Source organism: Helianthus annuus, chromosome 13 (assembly GCF_002127325.2).
Source record: "Helianthus annuus cultivar XRQ/B chromosome 13, HanXRQr2.0-SUNRISE, whole genome shotgun sequence".
NCBI lineage: Eukaryota > Viridiplantae > Streptophyta > Magnoliopsida > Asterales > Asteraceae > Helianthus > Helianthus annuus.
In genome coordinates this window covers 20,637,915-20,659,214 of record NC_035445.2, presented here as the reverse complement: position 1 = coordinate 20,659,214, position 21,300 = coordinate 20,637,915, and the positions used below count along the sequence as shown (strand labels likewise).

At 38.5% G+C, this 21,300-nt stretch overlaps 3 protein-coding genes and 1 long non-coding RNA gene across 4 annotated transcripts; 2 read left to right on the top strand and 2 right to left on the bottom strand.

The window, feature by feature from the left end:
- The first annotated feature begins 895 nt into the window (after window positions 1-895).
- LOC110897450 (putative pentatricopeptide repeat-containing protein At3g11460, mitochondrial) lies at window positions 896-2,888 on the top strand. Its single transcript, XM_022144199.2, has one exon. It carries the CDS (start codon window positions 982-984, stop codon window positions 2,863-2,865), a length of 1,884 nt encoding a protein of 627 aa, XP_021999891.1. The 5' UTR covers window positions 896-981; the 3' UTR covers window positions 2,866-2,888.
- A 3,311-nt stretch (window positions 2,889-6,199) lies between these two features.
- LOC110902440 lies at window positions 6,200-7,502 on the bottom strand. The gene is made up of 3 exons (XR_002571110.2): window positions 7,097-7,502; window positions 6,714-6,827; window positions 6,200-6,640 (listed from the first exon to the last, which is right to left on the bottom strand). It is a non-coding gene; the product is annotated as an uncharacterized LOC110902440 (long non-coding RNA).
- Window positions 7,503-8,231: 729 nt separating this feature from the next.
- On the bottom strand, window positions 8,232-10,645 carry LOC110897449. Its single transcript, XM_022144198.2, has 3 exons — window positions 9,810-10,645; window positions 8,969-9,137; window positions 8,232-8,821 (listed from the first exon to the last, which is right to left on the bottom strand). Exons 1-3 carry the CDS (start codon window positions 10,560-10,562, stop codon window positions 8,367-8,369), a joined length of 1,377 nt encoding a protein of 458 aa, XP_021999890.1. The 5' UTR covers window positions 10,563-10,645; the 3' UTR covers window positions 8,232-8,366.
- A 3,019-nt stretch (window positions 10,646-13,664) lies between these two features.
- On the top strand, window positions 13,665-14,138 carry LOC110900461 (extensin-like). The gene has a single exon (XM_022147348.1). It carries the CDS (start codon window positions 13,665-13,667, stop codon window positions 14,136-14,138), a length of 474 nt encoding a protein of 157 aa, XP_022003040.1.
- Window positions 14,139-21,300: the final 7,162 nt, after the last annotated feature.

Sequence of the window (21,300 nt, the reverse complement as noted above, 5' to 3'; positions counted from 1 at the left end):
ACATATATATATTTATTTAAAGTTAATAATAGGTTATAATAAATTAAGATGGACGATTATACCCCTGAACAAAAAGACAAAACAACCAGCTTTCAACAGTCAAAATAGGGGGTTTTTGAATTTTGGACTAAAATGGCAATAAAAGTGAAACCACAGGGACCCAGATTTAAAAAGTTTGAGATTTGGACTAAAATGGCAAAAGTGCCCAAACCACAGGGACCAAAATGACAGTTTATTCTTTTTAACATGATATTATTAACTTTTTTTTTAATTTAATGTAAATTCCTTTAACCATATTATTTTTATATGAATTTGTCATTGAACTATGCTTATTTTTGTTAACGTTTCAATGTTAATTTTTTAGCGGTTTCCATTTTCTTATAGGAAATTTTTAATATTAATTTGTAATTTTAGCGTACTTATTATCAACCCGAACCCGCCTACTAGTTGGTGTGCAATAACGAAGTTAAATTTTATTATTAGTACCCCAAATAAAAAGTTCTAATTCCACTAGTGGACTAAATCTCATATAAACCAGTTAATATTTAAGACATTTAAGGAAACCACGGTGAAGGTGGATGCTATGAAGGAGTTGTGGTGGTTTTTTAGTCACAGAAGGATAGAAAGAAGATATCGGAGATGATAGAGAGAGTATATATTGTGTTATAAGTTTGGACTAAAATGACAAGTTAGAAAAGTTTATAATGAAAATACCAAAAATACCTCTGGTTAAAAGTAGGGTTTTTAGACCGAATTATGCAAAGTGATCAAATTGGCAATAAATGGGAAAAATCAGGGATTTAGAGAAGAAAAAAATATTTAAACCAAAATAGTAATTTAGGACAAATCTCAAGGACTAAAACGGTAATTTACTCTAAAGATGCCTATTAATCTTGGCCGAAAGTCTATTTTATTATGATCCCAATTAAAAATCATGGTTCCGCCAACGAAAAACAATAACGATCACTATACAAACAAATTATGCAGAAAGCACCCTCAAAGATTCATGCTATGACAAAACAGTCCTTCACTCTCCTTTCCCGCCACCTTCCCTTCACCGTCGGCAACACAACTTACCCCACTAGCACATCATGGAACACCCACTTCCGGGAGCTAACCAAACACGGAAACTACCAACAATCCCTCACTCTCTACCGCCATATGCTCCGGTCCGGTTCGACCCCAGACGCCTTCACTTTCCCGGTCCTCCTCAAGTCCTGCGCCCTCCTATCACTCCCAATCTCCGGCACCCAGCTCCACTGCCACATCATCAAAACTGGGTGTCACTCAGAACCTTTTGTACAAACCGGTTTGATATCCCTTTACTCGAAATGTTGGTTAATTGAAGATGCACACCAACTGTTCGACGAAAGTCCTCACTCGCAGAAACTTACAGTTTGTTACAATGCACTTGTTGCTGGGTATACCCGGAACGATAGGTTTGTTACCGGGTTTGAATTGTTTTGTCGTATGCGGTTGTTGGGTGTTCGGGTTGATGCGGTTACCATGCTTGGTTTGATTCCGGGTTGTAATGATCCCGGACGGTTGATGTTTGCGGAGTCTTTACACGGGTTTGTGGCGAAATGTGGGTTGGATGCTGACTTATGTGTTGCGAATTGTTTGCTTACGATGTATGTTCGGTGTGGGTCGAAAGAACTTGCGAGAAAGTTCTTTGATTGGGTACCGGTTAAAGAGTTGGGTACTTGGAATGCTATGATTAACGGGTATGCGCAAAACGGGTATGCAACCGAAGCATTGGAGCTTTATCGGGAAATGGAGTCGTTGGGTTTGGATCCTAACCCGATAACGCTTGTTGGTGTGCTATCGTCTTGCGCACACCTCGGTGCGCAAACGATCGGTGTAGACGTAGAAAAGAAGATACAAAATAGTAGCTTCAAACACAATATTTTCGTGAATAATGCTTTGATAAACATGTATGCTAGATGCGGTAATCTAACAAAAGCCCAAGAAATTTTTGATAGCATGGTAGAAAAGAATCTAGTATCATGGACTGCGATTATAGGCGGGTATGGTATGCACGGCGATGGTGAAACTGCAGTCCATCTTTTTAACGAAATGATACAGGCCAGCATTAGGCCCGACGGGCCAGTTTTTGTCAGTGTCTTGTCTGCATGTAGTCATGCAGGATTAACTGATATCGGGTTGGGTTATTTTGATTCAATGAAGATGGAATACGGGTTAAAACCCGGCCCGGAACATTACTCGTGTGTTGTGGATCTTTTGGGCCGGGCGGGTCGGCTTGATGATGCTCAAATGATTATTAACAAAATGCCGATGGAACCCGATGGTGCGGTTTGGGGAGCGCTTTTGGGTGCTTGCAAGATTCATAAAAACGTTGACTTAGCAGAGTATGCATTTGACCGTGTGATTAAGCTCGAGCCTACTAACATCGGGTATTACGTTTTGTTGTCGAATTTATACACGGAAGTTAACGATACGGAAGGTGTTTTACGCGTGCGGGTTATGATGAGAGAGAAAAGGCTAAGGAAGGATCCGGGTTATAGTTATGTTGAACATAAAGGAAGAACTCATCTATTTGTAGCTGGTGATCATAATCATCCACAAACAGATGAGATTTACGCGATGCTGAGTCGACTCGGTGATTTAATAGATGTTAGTAGTGGGGATATGGTTCATAGTGAAAGATTGGCTATAGCGTTTGCGCTTTTGATAACTGAAGTCGGGCAGGATATTCTTGTGATAAAGAATTTACGGGTTTGTGGAGATTGTCATGTGTTTATAAAGTTGGTTAGTAAAGTTGTAGACAGGCGGTTTATTATTAGAGATCCGACCCGTTTTCACCATTTCAAAGATGGTGTTTGTTCATGTAAAGATTACTGGTGATTTAATTGATTATTGTTTTCGTACCTTGTATTTCAAATGGTTTGCATATGAGTGTTACGCTCGGGTCAAGTTGACCCGTAACCACTTCTTTGTCAGTTTACTACGGCATGCGGGAATCATTGGCCTCCGTTGACCAGTTCTTGTGCTTCAACAGTGTTTGTATGGTGAAATGAGAATGAAAATAGATTTTGAAACCCATCTTCCTAAATTTGTTGGTTTGATACCCATTTTTAAAACCCTGCCGTATTTATAAAGAGAACTTTCGATTTGTGAATGAAAATGGGAACTGATTTAAGGATTTAGGAACAAAACAAATGATGCATCGATTTATTAACAGATTTGCATTGCTCAGATATACTTTGGAGACTCTAATAAACGGATGGTTCGGTTTGGGGATCGCTTTTGGGTGCTTGCCAGATTCATAAAAACGTTGACTTAGCCGAGTATGCATTTGACCGTGTGATTAAGCTTGAGCCCACAAACATCGGGTATTATGTTTTGTTGTCGAATTAATACACGGAAGTCAACAATACGGAAGGTATTCTACGCATGCGGGTTATGATGACAGAGAAGAGGCTAAGGAAGGATCCGGGTTATAGTTATCTAAGCAGTCAATAGCGGTGCTATAGCGGTTAGCGGACCTCAGGGTGTGTAGCGGTCCAAATAGCGGTGGCCTATAGCGGTTCCGCTATTAGCGGCGCTATTTGGCCACTATTTGCCGCTATTTGGAAACCTATATAGCGGTTATAGCTTCAACTCATTAAAAACCCAAGTCGAAGAGTGTATTGCTTGGTCCTTAGTTGCTAGGTAATAATAGAGAAGAAATGGTGGCTAATCGAAGTTGCTGAATCAAACCTTACATGCTGATCGAACCTTACCTTCCCTGCTGTAACCGGAACAGAGCATCCATCATCATCATCGTCTAAAGAATGTGTATCTGGGAATGGGAACAGTGTGAATGTGGATGCGACCGTTCCTCTTGCAGCAGTGAAGAAGAGATAGGGAGTGGGAAAACGGCGTATGATGAAAGTGAGGATGTTTAGTATTATTTAAGTTTGGGTATTTTAACATATACCCCCTCCATCTTCATTAGTTTATATTTAGTCCTCATACTTGTGAATTTATATATATTTTTCAGAGATATATTTATATATATATATATATATATATATATATATATATATATATATATATATATATATATATATACATAAATTATGCATGGTATAAAAATTAGCGCTATATCACCGCTATACCACCGCTATAAACTATATATCATATAGCAGACCTTGACCGCTATCCGCTATTTTACCGCATTAACTGCATTGATAGTTATGTTGAACACAAAGGAAGAACCCATCTATTTTTAGCTGGTGATCATAATCATCCACAAACAGATGAGATTTTCGCAATGCTGAGTCGACTCAATGATTTAATAAATGTTACTAGTGGTGACATGGTTCATGGTGAAAGATTGGCTATTGCGTTCGCGCTTTTGATAACTGAAGTTGAGCAGGATATTCTTGTGATAAAGAATTTACGGGTATGCGGAGATCGTCAAGTGTTTATAAAGTTGGTTAGTAAAGTTGTAAGTTGGGTTAAACAATCAAATTTTGGATCCCCGACCCAACTAGGAAATTGTGTTCCCATGTAGTACACAATCTTAAGGCTTTTCAACTTCTCATAAGGCCTCAACTCTCCAAGTATTTCATATTTAGTTTTACCATTCCGAGAATATCACTCCATTCCAATTGCCTCCTTCGCATGTAATGCATCTTTAACTTCGTGCAACCCCTCAATGTAAAGTTGACCTCGAAGATGCAACAGACCTTTCAAATCGGATATTCTATACTCACCAACTCCTCTAATAATGAATCTGGATAGAGTTTGAAGACCCGTCATTCCACCAATACCTAGCGACATCTTGTTTAATCGTGGAGTATCACTAATGTCAAGATGCTGCAAGTTTATTAACTTTACCAAACTATTTGGCAAGCTAGATAAGTAATAACATCCCTACACCAACAAGCTCTGGAGATTTAGAAGGTCACCGACTTGTTAAGGTAAACGTGCAATCTCAGTGTTGGAAAAATTGAGGTACCGCATATGCTTAAGACTACCAATGGACAGTGGAACCTCTGTGATATTATAATTAGCTAGGCTTAACACCCTTAGGAATTGCAAGCGGGGAAGTAGTTCTATAAAAATCTTGTTAGAAACATAGAAAAATGCATCCCAATTCCCAACTACATAACCTTGTAACCTACGTGGCCAATAAAGTTCTCAGACGTCTAGCTCTTTGTAGTGCCTTGAACTTTTTGTATGCTCAGCTCCGTATTGTTCACGGATAAATGAAAGGTGGTGGAATTTCTCCAGAATTTCATTCCTATCGTAAACATCTAGCATAAAAAAGAATTCTTGTGCAACACTCATAGCCAAGTCGTTTTTAAATCATGCATTGTTTGTATATCGTGATTTATCATTTGGTGAAAGCAGAAAAAATGACCTTGAAACTAGTTCTTCAAAACACACCCGACCAAAGCTCTCCATCAATTTGTCTCCATATGGTTGATATAGAAATGACGCTTCACTTTCATATCATTGTACAAAAGTTGGGCAAGAGTGGTTTTACCAATCCCAGTCGTACCAACTATGGACACTACGGTTACGTTTTGAGTCGGACTACTTAAAGATTCCCTTCCCAGCAACATCCCCAACAATGCTTCTTTATCACCTTCCCGACCTAAAAGTTTGGATTCGTCAATTAGCTAGTGATTTTCCTCTAGTGGTCTACTAGCAATATTTGACCTTTCAACATTATCATTCAATCCCAAAAGTTTTTTTCTCCTCGATGAGATCACACAATTTGGTAGTTACTCCTTCTATCTTGTAACTCATCTTACGACCATACTTAAGAGCATGAAATTTGGTTGGAATGAACTTTAATACCTTACTCGTGTTGTTGGTGGTGGTGGCATAAGATTCTTGATTCAACTGGCGTCGCATAGCTTCCGTGGCTAAATCATCGAGTATATCGTCTATCTCATATGCCAAATGCTGGAGTATGTTTAGCCACAGTTGAACGGATCTATCTCTTATGTGCTTCTGACCTGCATCCACCAGCACAGCTTGGATCTGCGTCAAAGTGTTACTACATTTGTTGAGCTCAGAATAGAGTCCTGCAGATCAAGCCAGCCTGATCAAGCCAGCAGAGGCCAGCTTCTCAAACAACACAGTGATGAACGCTCCAATAAAGAGTTCACCAATAGCCATTTGAAATATGAAAATGGAAAGATGGTTTGTTTTTTCGTGGGTTTAGATTTCAGAGAATGTTTGGGAGGTGATTACTTATTGTGGTAGTTGAAAACAAGGTAATCGCTTATTGTAAAATAATCCAATTTTACATGAAAATTTCCGCTTACTTACACCTAGCGACAAGTATCTTGATCATTATATGATACAATGTATAATGTCTTGATGCTTTTGTCTTGTAAAAATAGTCCAACTTCACAGATTATTATTTCTTAATTTAGAGGTCATGCTTAAGAGCCTTGTTTAAATTAAAAAATATTTATTTATTGATTTTGAGTACATTTTCTAAATGCTTATCTTCAGTCCAATTCTCACTTTCCTGCAGTCCAATTTAAATGAACAGGTCTTTCCCCAAACTTGTGTGAAATAAATGTTCACAGATCTGTCTCGCTTTTCTTTGTTTCTTGTCTGCGTCGGCATCTTTCCTCTGTTGAGCTGCACATAGGTAAGTTCAATGTTCTTCCTGAATCACACAAATCACCAAGAATACAATTAAAAGTCACCCCATCAACTAGTTTACGCGTTTTTTCAAATACCTCGAGTGCGTCGTCAAGACTCCTGACGTTACAAAACGAAATGATTACAGAACGAAAGATGGGCTCGCTTCGAGTAAGAAAATACCAAGGGAAAGGTTTTCTTTTCTTACCGTCCTGCAAAACATATGGATGAAAATTAAGTACAAAGTTCTAGTCATACATATACTAAATGCAATCGTGATCAAACTACTGATAGTTGTTTGTTAATGTCTAGCCATTTTTCTTATAATTTCCTATCTTTTAGAGATTTTCACTGCCCTGTATGTGTGACTTATAACTAAATTGATTAAATCAAGAAAACAACCAACAACACAGGTCCAATTGACCGAGTCAACAGTTGGAATCAGTTACAAAAAAAAAGGGATTGAACAAGGAATCTAGACCTCATCAAATTGAAGTAGTTTGGTTGAAGCATTTTATCAAACAGCTTGTGTGTACAATAAGCCATCACATAAACATGATAGATATCAAACTATACATGCCATTTAAGCACGAAATGCACAATCGTATCTGAACAAAACATAAAGCATGACATAAAAATAAAGCTTAATGACGAATTTCATAACTTCAAAGCAACGTCAAGAACTCGAGTATCAAAAAGGGCATTCTAACAAAAATATTTTTTTTAGGGTAAATTACACTTTTTGTCCTTAATATCAGATTGCAACGAAACTTCAATAATTACAGTCAGAATCTTTTATTTGTAAAACTCATTACACCATAGGTTTTTTAGCACCAACCAGGTTACTTTTCATAGTTAAATCTTGTCATGTGTGTTGTACTTGTGGGTATAAGTGTCTTTTTACCCTTTTGTTATAAGAATTATAAATAAAACACTTAATCCATATATATAGTGAGTGAGAAAGGGATAAGAAGCCCTAATTCATCCACCTGCCACCATCTACCATCACCACCCGGCACAACTATCATCTAAATCCAGCCACTACCATCTTTCTCATCGTTACAACTTTGTAACAAGAACTCCACTTAAAGTAACCCACTGATGACAAACCCCTTGGATCAGAGACATATCTCGATGGAGGCTCGCAGTTGTGGCCGGATCTCAGAGTCGCATCTACCGATCTCGACGGAGGTTCGCATTTGTAGCCGGTGAGGGCGACACTTGAAAAACAATTGTTGGTACTGACACCGATGTTTGGCCGGTATCAGTTTGATAGTTTGATTCGTTATTTAACATAACTATACCGACAATCAATATCAATTTGTTTCTCACGGTAAAAAAAAAAAAAATCATTTGTATTTGACCTTTATTATAGATAAAAATAAGCACTTCACAAGAGTAATTTAGAAATTTATAAGACATTATAGAACATTACTAAAATAACCAAACCCGTAAACACGTCATTTTATAAAAGTAAAAAAATAAACCGTGACGTAGCTTTGTTAACATGTGCACTTGTGCTTTGATCAATTGTTAAAAAATAACTATCATCGATCGTCTCTCCTAAACTCTTTAAGACATTTTCCCTACACAACCTCCGACCCAAACGGACAAAATCATTGAAAAGCCTCCTTATATTCTATTGTTGTTTATATGTAATTGGTAAGTTCATAAAGCTTGTATAAGCATATGAAACTGTAAATCAAAGTCCAAATTTGTGATCCACATAACATGAATTATAACAACAATTTTCATTGAGGAACACAAGCCTCAAGAAGAATTTTCTTCATATGATCCACATAATCTTGCATTTGTTCTCTTGAATGTGTTGGAGATGGATATACACAAGCACAATCTAGCTCCCCGTCACGGATGGTATCGAAGATTGCAAGTGAAGGACCCACGCTATGAACGGAAGAACAACCAATGCAATCCAATAAACCGATTTCTTTATGTAACTGATTGGTGTTTTCAATTAGGGGATCTTCAAATACAGAAAGGAGCGAGGTTCTCAAAGAAGATGAAGGTGTTAAACCCGGGTTATCAATAGCTTTGCACATAAGGAAGTTTAAGTCGGCCATGTCTGTAAAATGTTTATTGTTGTTTTTCGCGTTTGCTAAGGTTGTATAGATTCTTCGTGCTAGATCCCATATATCTTCCCCTCCTTTTACATCGTGGGAATTTATGAGGGCCGAATGGTAAAATCCTGTTTAAGTCAAACAAGTCAATATTGGTTTGTAATTTCGGCCAATTTACTTATGAATGAGAAAATTCGAAGAAAAAACAAATTATGGGTTATCTTTAACAATGCATACATGTAAATTTAAGCAGCGTACATGAAAATGAATCTTACCAATATTGCGATCACTAAGAACAGGATCAAGTTGTGAACGACAATCGATGAGAGTTGCAAGTGAATATTTTTCCCATTTTTCATCAGGAAAGTTTTTAGAAGCATGAGCAGCAATAAATCCTGCTGCTGCTAACAGCGCAAATAGTTTGATCCCTTTTGATTTGCAGCCCTGAAAAATTAATGTCACAATGCAAGTACCAGAGATTAATAGCCTTTAAAAACCAGCTTTTAGCGCATTGTTTAAATGATGCTATCACTCCTCATCAAACAAGAGGTATGCTTTGACTATTAAGGTCAATCTTACTACTTTTAATCCCCAAATTTGATGTAAATTCAGTTAGTTCTTTGAACAAATTTGCCAAACGACGGTGAACCTTATGATAAATTCAATAAATATAAAGTTATAGAGGAAAAATGGTAAAGACATATATATCATAATTGGATATGAAAAATAGTACATTTGACCTCAGAAGTCAAACTACACATCTGTAATAGATCATGTTCCAGAGTCCATAGTCACATGGTTCGCGTTACGCTCCGGTACGGGAACGTAAAACGGGATCGCAATTCGCTAGGTCCCTAAAATTTGGTACGAGGAGGGGTAGGCTCATTTCGGATCGCTTCGGTACGATGTACCATATAATGTGGAATCCAGACTAACCATCCTTCTTGTGCCAAATGCCAAGAAAACACTATAGATTGCAAGATTTAATAATTTTAACAAATACTAAACTACTGATTGCAATGTGTTAAAATATTATTAACAAACAGAATTTAATACTTTTAAATAACAAACGCCTCGCATATGTAATCAAACCAACCAAGCAACAAAACCACTTACATTAAGAATCCGATCCGTCTCCTCCACTCCAATCTTCAACCTAACAAACCTAGTCGAATCCGGAACACCACTCTCCTTCACCACCAAATTCGAAAACCGAAACGAATTAACCGAGTACCCAATCACATCCTTCCCCCGCAACCAAAACGGCTTATTCCCCTTCCCAGCGGGTACACAATCCTCAACCGCTAACCCCAACCCCAACCCCTCCTCCTTCACAGTCTCCTTATCACAATACAACCCCAACAACTCCTTCAACAAACACGCAGCCGCAGCCCGATCACACACCGCCGTATGCACCCGCAACACTACCACTGTCTTCTCTTGTCCCAACAACCTGTAACAGGTAACAAACATGACGTCAGCCTCGGTCACCTGATCGGGTTTGTTAAAAGTTGTCCAACTGTTTGTGTTTAGTTCGTGTTCGATTGTTTGACAGAAGGATTGAAGGGGATCGGAGGGGGTGTGGAGTTGGAGAGTGGGGGGATTGGAGGGGGTGTGGAGTTGGAGAGTGGGGGGATTGGAGGGGGTGTGAAGGGAGAATTGGTGGGTGGAGGGGTTGAAAATGAGTTTTGATTGGAGAAGAGGGTGGGAGGATTGGAGTTTGTGGATGCAGGATTGAAGATGGGGGAGATTAGGGGGTGTGGAGAAGAGTAAAGATAATACAGTAATGCCGGTGCCACCGGGGACGGCTCTGCACCAGCTGTATTCGGTGCCGCCGACGGGACGGGATGACGGAGACTGTGCAGACATTATTATTATTATTTTGGTGGGGTTGGAGTGAGGGAGACGATGGGTTTTGTTCTAGCTACTTCAAGTATTCGTGGATTATTGGATGATAAACCTTTTTCTTTTTCTTTTTATTTAATTATTTATTATATTAGTAACTGAAAAGCTGTCATGAGTATGGCATGTCTGATAGGATAACTGAGAGTATGGCATGTCACGGACTATTGTGAAGGAACGAAAAAAATTTATTTGGTTGGTCAAGCGCAAATTGGATCACCCATTACATAACGTTATAAGGGGATACGGTGTGGGTGCGGTAAACGATCGGTGAAAGGGTTTGCCGATCGGTGTACACCACCACCAACCAATGTTGCCGCACGGTTTCATTCCCAATCGGTGTTTCATTGCCGAAGCGGTGAAATGAGGGAAGGAGAGAGTGTGTGTGGGGGAGTGGGGTCCATGCCATTTTTAACCAATCACACCTTTTTTCTTTTTTTTTTATAAAAAGTTTACCACTTTACCAAGTTTCTAACCATTGCCAACACTTTTCAGCAAAGTTTAAACTTTTTCTCCTCTCTGATGTGGCACTCTCTGATTGGTCCATTTTAAAGTTTATCACTTTCACCTGTTTAACCACTCCCTACACCCTAAGAGATTTCATTATAAGAATATGGAGTATGGTGGGGCTTGGGTTGGGGCATTTGTTGACACGTGAAATGGGAGCCCCCCAGCACTCAAATCCACGCCTATGGGGTATGATGGGGCTTGGGTTGGGGGGCATGAGTTTGGTTTGGCCATTGAGAGCCCGCATGTCACCTTACTAGCCCTACTGGCCCGCCCCACGCCCGGCTTCAAACCCACGCCAATGGGGCCACGCCCCAAACCCACGCCCCAACCCAAGGCCCCGGGGTGGTGGCTTGGACGTTTTCAGCCAACCCACGCCCCAACCCAAGCCACATACCCCATGTATTTTTTTTTATTTCATTCCCTCTCTCATCCTTCATCGCTACCATCACCATCACCCGCCGTTGTAGACCGTCGCCGCACTTCACTAGTCACCACCACCACCGACCACCGCCATCTACAATCGATTTTATTCTTTCGTCTTTCCCTGCCTACAACAATACAAATTAATGATTCATTTCATTCCCACATGGTAACTAAACCAGTCCATGAAATGGTAATGATCCACTTCATTCCATTACCTCATATCATTGTGAACGGCGCTAGGGGACATGTAGGCTTGGCTGGACGCTAAACCAGTGGCGGAACTAGCCCACTAATTGAGGGGTATTCCTAAAAAAAATATACCGGGCAATTATAAAAAAAAACAATAATAAATAAAGTAAAACAAATACCTAATAGATGTGTCATCTTTCATTTTCATAGCTTGAAATCGTTCCATCATATCGTCGCCTTTTACTTTATCAAAAGTTTATCTTTCAACCGCACAAACCATAGCATTGTTCAAATATTCCAGGCTCATTCGATTGCGTAAATCCGTCTTGACATGCTTCAATTTAGAAAAAAAAAATATTTCAACGGTTGCGGTTGCGACCGGTAAAACCAAAGTTAGCTTCACTACCTGATAAACCAAAGGACAAGAACTATGTGTTCCGGTTTCCACCATAAGACGAGTAAGATCACTTATTCAACTATAATATCGTTTTGCGCCTTGGGCTAACTTCATTAATTATATTTAGGGACTCTTTTCAATTTTATTATTGTTAATTTGGGCTTATTTTATCATTCGGGCATAATTATTCTACAAGATTTCGGGTTGAAAATGTTTGAGCTTATAAAAAAATGGGATTTTAGTAATATCAAGTATCATATTTTTTGGTTAGAGGTATCCTCGAATTTTTAGGGGCATCCTTTATATAAAACCAGAAAAAAAGCACTACGAATACGGGGTTGAGCCGTAGCCCGTGCTACGGCTCATATTACTATAGTTCCGCCCTTGCTCTAAACACCATGTTAGGGCGCCATTCGCGGGCGTAAGGGCACAAGCGCCATTCCATTAACGACGCCAACGACACAAGCATGCACATGCACTACCTTCTCCAACCAATCACATCATTTCCTTTTAATATTATTATTATTACTAGTAATTTTGCCAATGCGCGTTGCGGCGTGATCACTTAGCAAAATTCAAATGGAGAATTATAAGTAAAACACAAACAAATTAATTCGAGTTCATAGTGCTAATGTCCAGGATCCTTGTAAATATCGAACATATGGGTTATCGCTTGCCTTTTATGTAACGATCCACGCGTATTTAAAGATATTGGGAGAACGTGGAAAATAATAACTAAGACGATTAGGACCCGCGCGTCACGATGAACCTATCAAACGGGAAAAAATAGACGGCTATAAAAACGTTGAACCACACACACACGTTGCGTTAACTCGCAAATTTAGAATGAAGCGTAAAACAAAACGTAAAAACGTTAAACCACACACATACGTGACACCGTGTTAACTTGCAAAACTTAGAACAAAAAGTAAAACAAACATTTTGCGAATTATGAAAAGTGTAGGGTACCAACGTTGAAAGTAAAACAATTGTGAGGTTAAATTGGCAAAGATAGAAAGCTTTTGGGTTAAAAGCAAAAAACCAAAGTAGCTTTGGGATAAAAGTGTAATTATATAATTTTCTTTTGAAAACATCTCTAAACATAGAATACAACTTAACTATGCACCACAATGTTGTTAATTTATAATTTACAATGGGTTAATGTAAGTATTTAGGTAGCGTTTGGTATGAAGGAATGAGAGTTGGAATGGAAAAAATTATTACGATGGAATGAAGAAAAGAGTGTTTGGTTGGTCGATGGAATGAAATCACCCATTCCAAAATGCATTCCATTCCCTCAAAATCATTCTATCCACCCCCCTTGTTTTTTTTCCATTCCATTCCCTCTTCAACCTTCATTAACAACACCACAACCCACCACCGTTGCCACCACCCACCACCATCGCCACCCGCCACCTGATGCCGTCACCTACCTTCGCCGCCACTCACCACCGCCTCCGCAACAACCCACCGTCGTCACCACTACCGCTACCACCATCGCCGCCGCCAGCTCCAACCACCACCACCACGCCCACCATCGCCACCCACCGATGACACCATCACTGCTACCGCAACCATCACCGCCACCAACTCCGCTACCACTGCCACCCACCTTCGTCCCCGCCACCACCGTTATCGCCACCCACCGTCACCGCTGCCACCTTCGATCACCGCCGCCACCGTCACCGCTGCCACCTTCGATCACCGCCGCCACCCCCTCCCTCTCCGCCACCGCTACCCACCTCCGCCACGGCTATCAACCGCCACCGCCGTTACCACCTTTGACCACCGCCGCCACCACCATCGCCACCTCCACCACCCACCTCTGCCGTCACCTGCTACCACCGCCGCTGGTACCACGGCCGCCATCACCACCCACCACCACCGCTGTCGCTACATCTGTCACCTATCACCACCCACCATCACCGCCTACCACTGACCACCGCCACCACCCACCACTGACCACCTCCACCCAATTCTATTCCTTCATCTTTTCTTGCCTACCAAACAACAAGAAGCAATGATTCATTCCATTCTGACAAGGTAACCAAACAAGACATGGAATGGTAATGACCAATTTCATTACCTCATTCATTCCATTTTCTTGTCCATTCCATTACCCAGTTCATTTGATTACCACATACCAAATAGACGCTTAAATATGACACACGTGAAGCTTTTAAAAACTTCCACAAAATAATAAATACTAATGTAAGTATTTAAATATTACACACGTGAAGCTTTTATAAAACTTCCACAAAATAATAATAAAATTGTCTTATGATTATAACTAATTTTTTTTGTTCATAAATGAGTATGACATATACCCTTTGATTTGAACCCTTTAAAAACTAAACATTAGTTATTTTAAATATTTATTTTTGTTTAATATGAATTTGGAAACATTCCTATATTATACTAGAAAATTATGAAACTAATAGGCTATAATACTAGTTATTTTGTTCGGTGTTATACTACTATGTGAAAGGTTCATTTGAGAAGAAAATTTTATTGAGAAGAAAAAGAATAAAACGGTATAATTGTAAACATTAAATAGTTTTTTTCTCATCTCATTTATTATTATGTTTGACTAATTCATTAGTCATTAAGACTATAATACTTCACACTAAATATTTTTGCCTACACACATCAAAAGTTATCCTACACATTTCGAAATTTATCCAACACATATTGAAATTTATCATACACAACTCGTAATTTATCCTACACGCCTCGTATTTATCCTACACTATAAATGAAATTTTATTTTTATTTTTTGTGAAAAATATATATCTTAAAAATAAGTTAAAAATTTAATATAGTTAATTATTAAAGATGAAACTACCAATTAATGATGTATGTAAGTTTACTAATATACCCTTATAGTTACATTAAGTACAAATATTAAATGAAGTCTAATGAAGCATTTCTATTGGTTGAAATTTCTTCTTTTTTCTTCTTACAAAGAATTTCTTCTCATTTGAACCCTCCACATACTACTATAGTGGTTATATAGTGGTTATTTATATCTATGGTCATATTTTTTTTTTGAAAGATACGACGTGTCAATAACTGTGACACCAGGTGGTGTGGCCAAGGTCGACTACTCGGTCGGCGTCAGCCCCTTGGCTCTCCTCGGATGCACGAAAACCCGACCTCCACCCGCCCGAAGGCACGACAGTGGAATAATTAAAACCTCGCCTCCCATCCAAGTCGAACCGGCACCACCCGTATTCTCTCTTCACCTGGATACTGTAGAAAATAACGAGAAGAGTAGGAATCGAACCTGGGTCACAAGAAACACCAATTCTTTCCCCAACCACTCTACCACTACCTCATTGGCTCTATGATCATATGATAAACGAAACAATGGCCGTGCATCAACTTTTAATCTATTATCTACCTTACTATCTATAAAAGGAGAAAACGCGCTGACATAAGAAAAGCTGATGTGGCAGCCATAGAGGCTGTCCAACAATGCATTTCTTATGTCATTATTGTATCATAAGTCTTAACATATAAATCACTTTAAAATACATTTGAACCTCTACCAAGAAAACCACTGCCCATATCCATCTATACTTTAATAGCCAGCAGAGGTTGAAGGTTCATACAATGCCATTATATCAGCAGAGGTTAAATGCCGGTAATTTCAAATTCAAAATGCATGGGAATACGTAATTTGCAATTAATGCATGTCACTCACTCACTCACTCCTGTCAATCATCTTCTTTTATAAGGTTTTTCTTCTCATTTCCCTCCTCATATTTGATCACGCTCCCGACTTCTCTGATTTCGGATTTTGAAATTTGAATTCATTCCGAATTCCGAATTAGAAGCATGTCAACATCAGTTGAGAGTAACAATTTTAGTTTTGTTAACGCTTTGAATCCTGGGAAAGATATGTGGCACATGAAAGCGAGGATCATCCGAAAATGGAATCAAGGTTATAAAATGGATCTCATCTTCATTGATGAAAAGGTAATTTGTATTTGTGTTTTTCCATTGTATCAGAGACTGTAGGTTTGTATGCTAAGAAATATTTTGTTTAAATGTTGTTTAGGGTGCTAAGATTCAAGGAGGCATTAAAAGTCATTTGATACCTGTATTTTATGGACAACTTCAAGAAGATGATGTTGTTATTCTGTCGAAATTTGGTGTGGGTGAAAATAAAGATTTATATAAAGTTGTAGCACATGAATATAAAATCAACTTTTATCGATGCACAACTATTACACCTGTGAGAGATTGGCAAGGTGTTGAGTATGGTTTCAACTTCAGAGCTTATCAAGATATTCTTCAAGGAGAGGCAGTAAAATCTTTGAGTGTTGGTAGTGTATTTTGTAATCATGTCTTTTCTACATAAAATTAGAAATTTTTACTTACTCTGTTGTATAATGTGATCATATAGATGTTGTTGGATCTATGGTTTGGTGTGAAGATCTTGAATTCTTTGGCCGACCTCCAAAAGAAACTAAGAGGATGAATTTCGATATTCAAGACTTGGAGTAAGTGGTCGTTTACATGTTCAGTCATGTACAAATCATTGTTTGTATTTAATGTGGAATGATGTAAATAAATGAGATCAAGAATGTTGGTATTTAATGTGGAATCATTGTAATGATAATAAATGAGATCAATAGTGTTATCTAAAGAGATGGGAATTTCTACATGTTCCCATATGGGTCAAGTAAAAAAGTGTGTATTTAAGGAACCTATCAAACAGGTTGAAAGGTGGAGAAAGTTTATTTTTAATTCACTCAACTCCCTAAATCGTCTTATTTTGATTTATTTTTTATTTTAAGGGATAAACAACAAGCAGTTAGTTTGGAGTTGGTGATGTTCCCTATAATATTTTCTATTTGTTATAAAGTATTTGGATTTAAATTAATTTTGTGATCATTCTCTTCAGCCATCACCACCAGCTACACCAGAAACACCCATAAGTGTTCGGATTTGCTAAATCTCAAATGTGTGTTGGCTGATGTTTCTTAATTTTGATGGTGTTTTATCTATGATTTTTTATGCAATTACAATTGTCATTTAATTACTCAATGTTGTTTTGATTAATAGTGTAAAATTGCGGGAACGGCAATATGGTAGCGGCAGGAGAAAGGACTGATTAGCATTCACATAGTTGACCATGCTGACTTTAAGGCATGATAGTTGATAAAGAAAATTAACTTTTTAACCCACCAATAGTTGTCACACCCCCAAAATCCACCATGTGGAGTATCACCTCTTGGAGGCGTGACATGACCAGGATCGAGCCACCAATCATATTGAACAACGTAATTAAGTAAATAAAACCAACCACAATACAATTGGTGACCAAAAGCTAGTTAACCAAGTTTAAATTAAACAGCGGAAGCATAAACGTAAGTCCAAAACATAAGTTCCATAGTTCATAAGTTTAAAGTCCAAAGTGTAAGTTTAATAAGTTCATAAGGATTTAAATATTAAGCACGAAACATAACAATCCGTATCCCACAACGACCTCTCCTCGTGCAAGCTCTGTGAGCATCTAACGACCTGTAAGGCATGTAACAACGAGTCAACAACAAAGTTGAGTGAGTTCACGGTTGGTTGTTAAGTTTTAAGTTGTTTCCGAAAACATGGTTTGTCTTTCGTTGGCTTAATTGCCGTGGGGGTTACCCCATAGTTGAAAGTATGATTAACCAGTTCCTTCATTATTACCCAAACCATATCCATAATCAGTGGGGGCTTCCCCATGTGAACTACTAGACCGTACCATATCGACTACTAACGAAAATAAGTTGTGCCCTACATCAGTGTCTATCATCACTGACAGTTTGCCATAGTCCATTAGTACACGCCTGTCCGACTGGCACGGTGTGAGGTTTGTCAAACCTAATAGCGCTATTAACTAATGACCCGCTCGCCATTGGCCTCGGCGATTAAGTCGATATAAAATGAGGGACTTAATTATAGAATTTTGTCTAGTAAGTTTTAAAGTTGTTGTCCTACCCAAGGAGGACGAACGTATGTATTCTACCCAAGGAGAATACGCAGGATTAATATTGGCATCCTACCCAAGGAGGATGGCGGTACATATCCTACCCAAGGAGGATATGTAGGTTTCGTTTTAAATTTTTTAACCCATTCCCAACCACCGGGAATCTCATGCCTTAGAAAGTGTGTGAACTCACCTCGGTTTGCTCGGTTAGATTAGTTACTCTAATAAACGGGAATCAAGCACGTCCTAATATGGTACATATAACAATCAGTTTCTCATGCATAACATGTATCCTACGTACGGTTTATCTACTCATTACTTCTATCACGTACGACACAATTCTAATGTCAAGGTACTTTGTTAAGTTGTATTATTTACCCTAAAATAATATAACTATCTCATAAAATAAGCAAGTATCCACACAAGTGTTCTAATATAAGATATATATTCTAAATATATATTTACCCATTTTTATTTACAAAAACCAACCTCCGACACTTTGTATTTTGTTACCAAAAATTATGGCGAAGTTTATATTCGAAACACAAGTTATAAAATATACTTGTAACGCTTGTTTTGGAAAATATTTTCTAAGTGTTGGAATTTTTAGAAAATTTGGCCAGAGTTTCCTTTGTAAATGGAGGTGTCCATGCTCATAAGCATATCATTTTCTTTTGCAAAAAAAAAGTCATTCAACAATCACCAATCAACCATATACAATTTTTACTTAACAATTTTGTTAAAAACAAGCATTAATTTTCTACATCATGAACTTGAAAGTTTAAATAACGTTGTAGTAATTTTCCAGTGTTCTTAGTAGATCTTGTTACCCTTTAAAATGTGATTAGTTCTTTAAAAACTTCATTCTTAATGAATTTAAGTGTTAACAACTTCCAATCATATTTTCTAAAAATATTTCTTTATGAAATTTTCTTGTTACACAAGTGTTTCTACACTTGTTTATCCACCAAAAATGAGATTAACTTAGGTAAGATCCAAGATTTAATAAAACTTATATTTTTAACTTGGTTCTTTTGAAAAACCACTCATGGATCTTTAGATCTACATGATATTCATCCTACCTTGATCTTTATTTTTCAAGAAAACATAGTGTTCTTTCAAGTTCTTGACCTTTATGTGGATGACCCATCATCCTACAACAAATCTACTTCCTCATCTTGCTAGATCATGTTTTTAATCATGATCTAGCAAGACCATATGATGATCACCATCAAACACATGAGTAAACAATAATCAACAAGCATCACAATATATGAACATCATGATTTCTTATGGTTTTAAGCTTATGTTAAGGTTTCAAGTTCATGGTTCTTGGTGTTCTTCAAGTTTAACATTATGAATCATACTTTAACCACTTTCATAGGATGTAAAATGAATGGATTTAAGAGACATACCACTAGCTCAAAGCTAGGGGAGTTCAAGTGAAGAAATGTGGTGGATAAAAGAAGATAAGAGAGGTCCTTCCACTTCCGAAAGCACCGAGCTTCGTTGTATGCACTTTAACACCTATGTATGCCCTTAGATTGGTTGAAGATAATCAAGTGATGATGGTGGTGTGTGGTGTGGTGGTCGGCCGGGACCAAAGAGGGAGAGGGGGAGATTTTTGAAGTGTGTTATGTGTTGAAGATAAGAATGATGATGATCTTATGGTTTTATAGAAAATCCTCCAACATGTTATTGTCCATTAGACCTAATGTGCCCTTAGTACAATGCAAGCCCAATAAACAAATGAAGAAAATCACAGTGGGGATCCCACTTCTAGAACCGGTTTTGGGGGGGGGGGGTGGTTTACTTGGGTGGTGATGGATGGTTAGGGAAATTAGTTAGATTCTAAGTGTTTAGTTAGGGATTTATGTGTGTTAAGTAATATATAGTGTGTTAGGGTGTTCGGGGACCATAGCTAGCTTAGTAAAATAAAAACAATGCCTCTAGCATTATTTTGGTGTTCCGGGTAATGTTCGGTTGTTCGGTTTGATACTGTTCCGTTAAAGTACTAAGTTATGTCGTAAAGTGTCTTTTATATATCTTTTTGTAACACTTTTAATTTCCAAAACTTAGGGAAGCATACAGGACTATTTAGTAATTTTTTCTGCACAAGACTAGTACGTTAACAAGCACATGTAAGTATGACACAGAAATCAGAAAGCAGTTAAGTAATTCAGCACAGTCTTCAAGCACTTTAATTAACATTAATTAATCGTACGGATACATGTAATTTGGAGGGTTGTCACATTCTCCCCCTGTTAAGAGAATTTTGTCCCGAAATTTAGCACGTGGTTACTGAGGAAGCTAGTTGAGTTGCGTTGGTTTCCTGGGTTTCCTGGGGTGTCACATCATCCCCCCGTTGGCTTGGAATTTCGTCCCGAAATTCTGCAGTAGCTTCAGTCTTAGTAGTGGTTGCACTTTTCTTAAACAGCTGGGGGTACATGAGTTTCATTTGGTCTTCTCGTTCCCAGGTATATTCCGGGCCACGACGGGAATTCCAACGAACTCGGACGAGAGGTATTCTAGTACGCTTGAGAATCTTAACATCTCGACCAGTAATCTCTACTGGTTCCTCGACGAATCGTAGCTGGTCGTCGATAGTGAGCTTCTTTAAGGGAACTATGAGGGTTTCATCTGACAGACACTTTTTCAGATTCGACACGTGGAATACATTGTGAACTCCGCTGAGTTTTTCCGGTAGATTCAGCCTGTAAGAGACTTTGCCAATTTTCTCAATGATTTCGAACGGTCCGACATAACGCGGATTGAGCTTGCCTCGTTTGCCAAAACGAACTACACCTTTCCAAGGTGAGACTTTGAGTAGCACCCGGTCCCCAACCTGGAAATCGAGTGGCTTTCTTCGCTTATCAGCATAGCTTTTCTGACGGTCACGAGCTGCCGCCATTCGTTTCCGTGTCTGAGCAATTCTCTCGGTTGTATCTACTACAAGTTCTGGGCCAGTGATTTGGCTGTCACCAACTTCTGCCCAACAGAGAGGTGATCGGCACTTCCGTCCATACAATGCCACGAACGGAGCGGCATGGATACTGGTGTGGTAACTGTTGTTATACGAAAACTCCACTAACGGGAGGTGTTTTTCCCAGCCATTACCAAAGTCGATTACACATGCCCTAAGCATGTCTTCAAGGGTTTGGATGGTGCGTTGATGTGTGTAAAATGCAACATATAAATTACATCAAATA

Excerpts from the sequence above, each read along its gene's own strand:
- LOC110897450 (XM_022144199.2), top strand. The coding sequence starts at position 982 with ATGCAGAAAGCACCCTCAAAGATTCATGCTATGACAAAACAGTCCTTC.
- LOC110897449 (XM_022144198.2), bottom strand. The coding sequence starts at position 10,562 with ATGTCTGCACAGTCTCCGTCATCCCGTCCCGTCGGCGGCACCGAATAC. Across the intron at positions 9,138-9,809 it reads AGACGGATCGGATTCTTAAT|GGCTGCAAATCAAAAGGGAT; the intron begins GTAAGTGGTTTT and ends TTAATTTTTCAG. Across the intron at positions 8,822-8,968 it reads TCTTAGTGATCGCAATATTG|GATTTTACCATTCGGCCCTC; the intron begins GTAAGATTCATT and ends TGACTTAAACAG.
- LOC110900461 (XM_022147348.1), top strand. The coding sequence starts at position 13,665 with ATGACACCATCACTGCTACCGCAACCATCACCGCCACCAACTCCGCTA.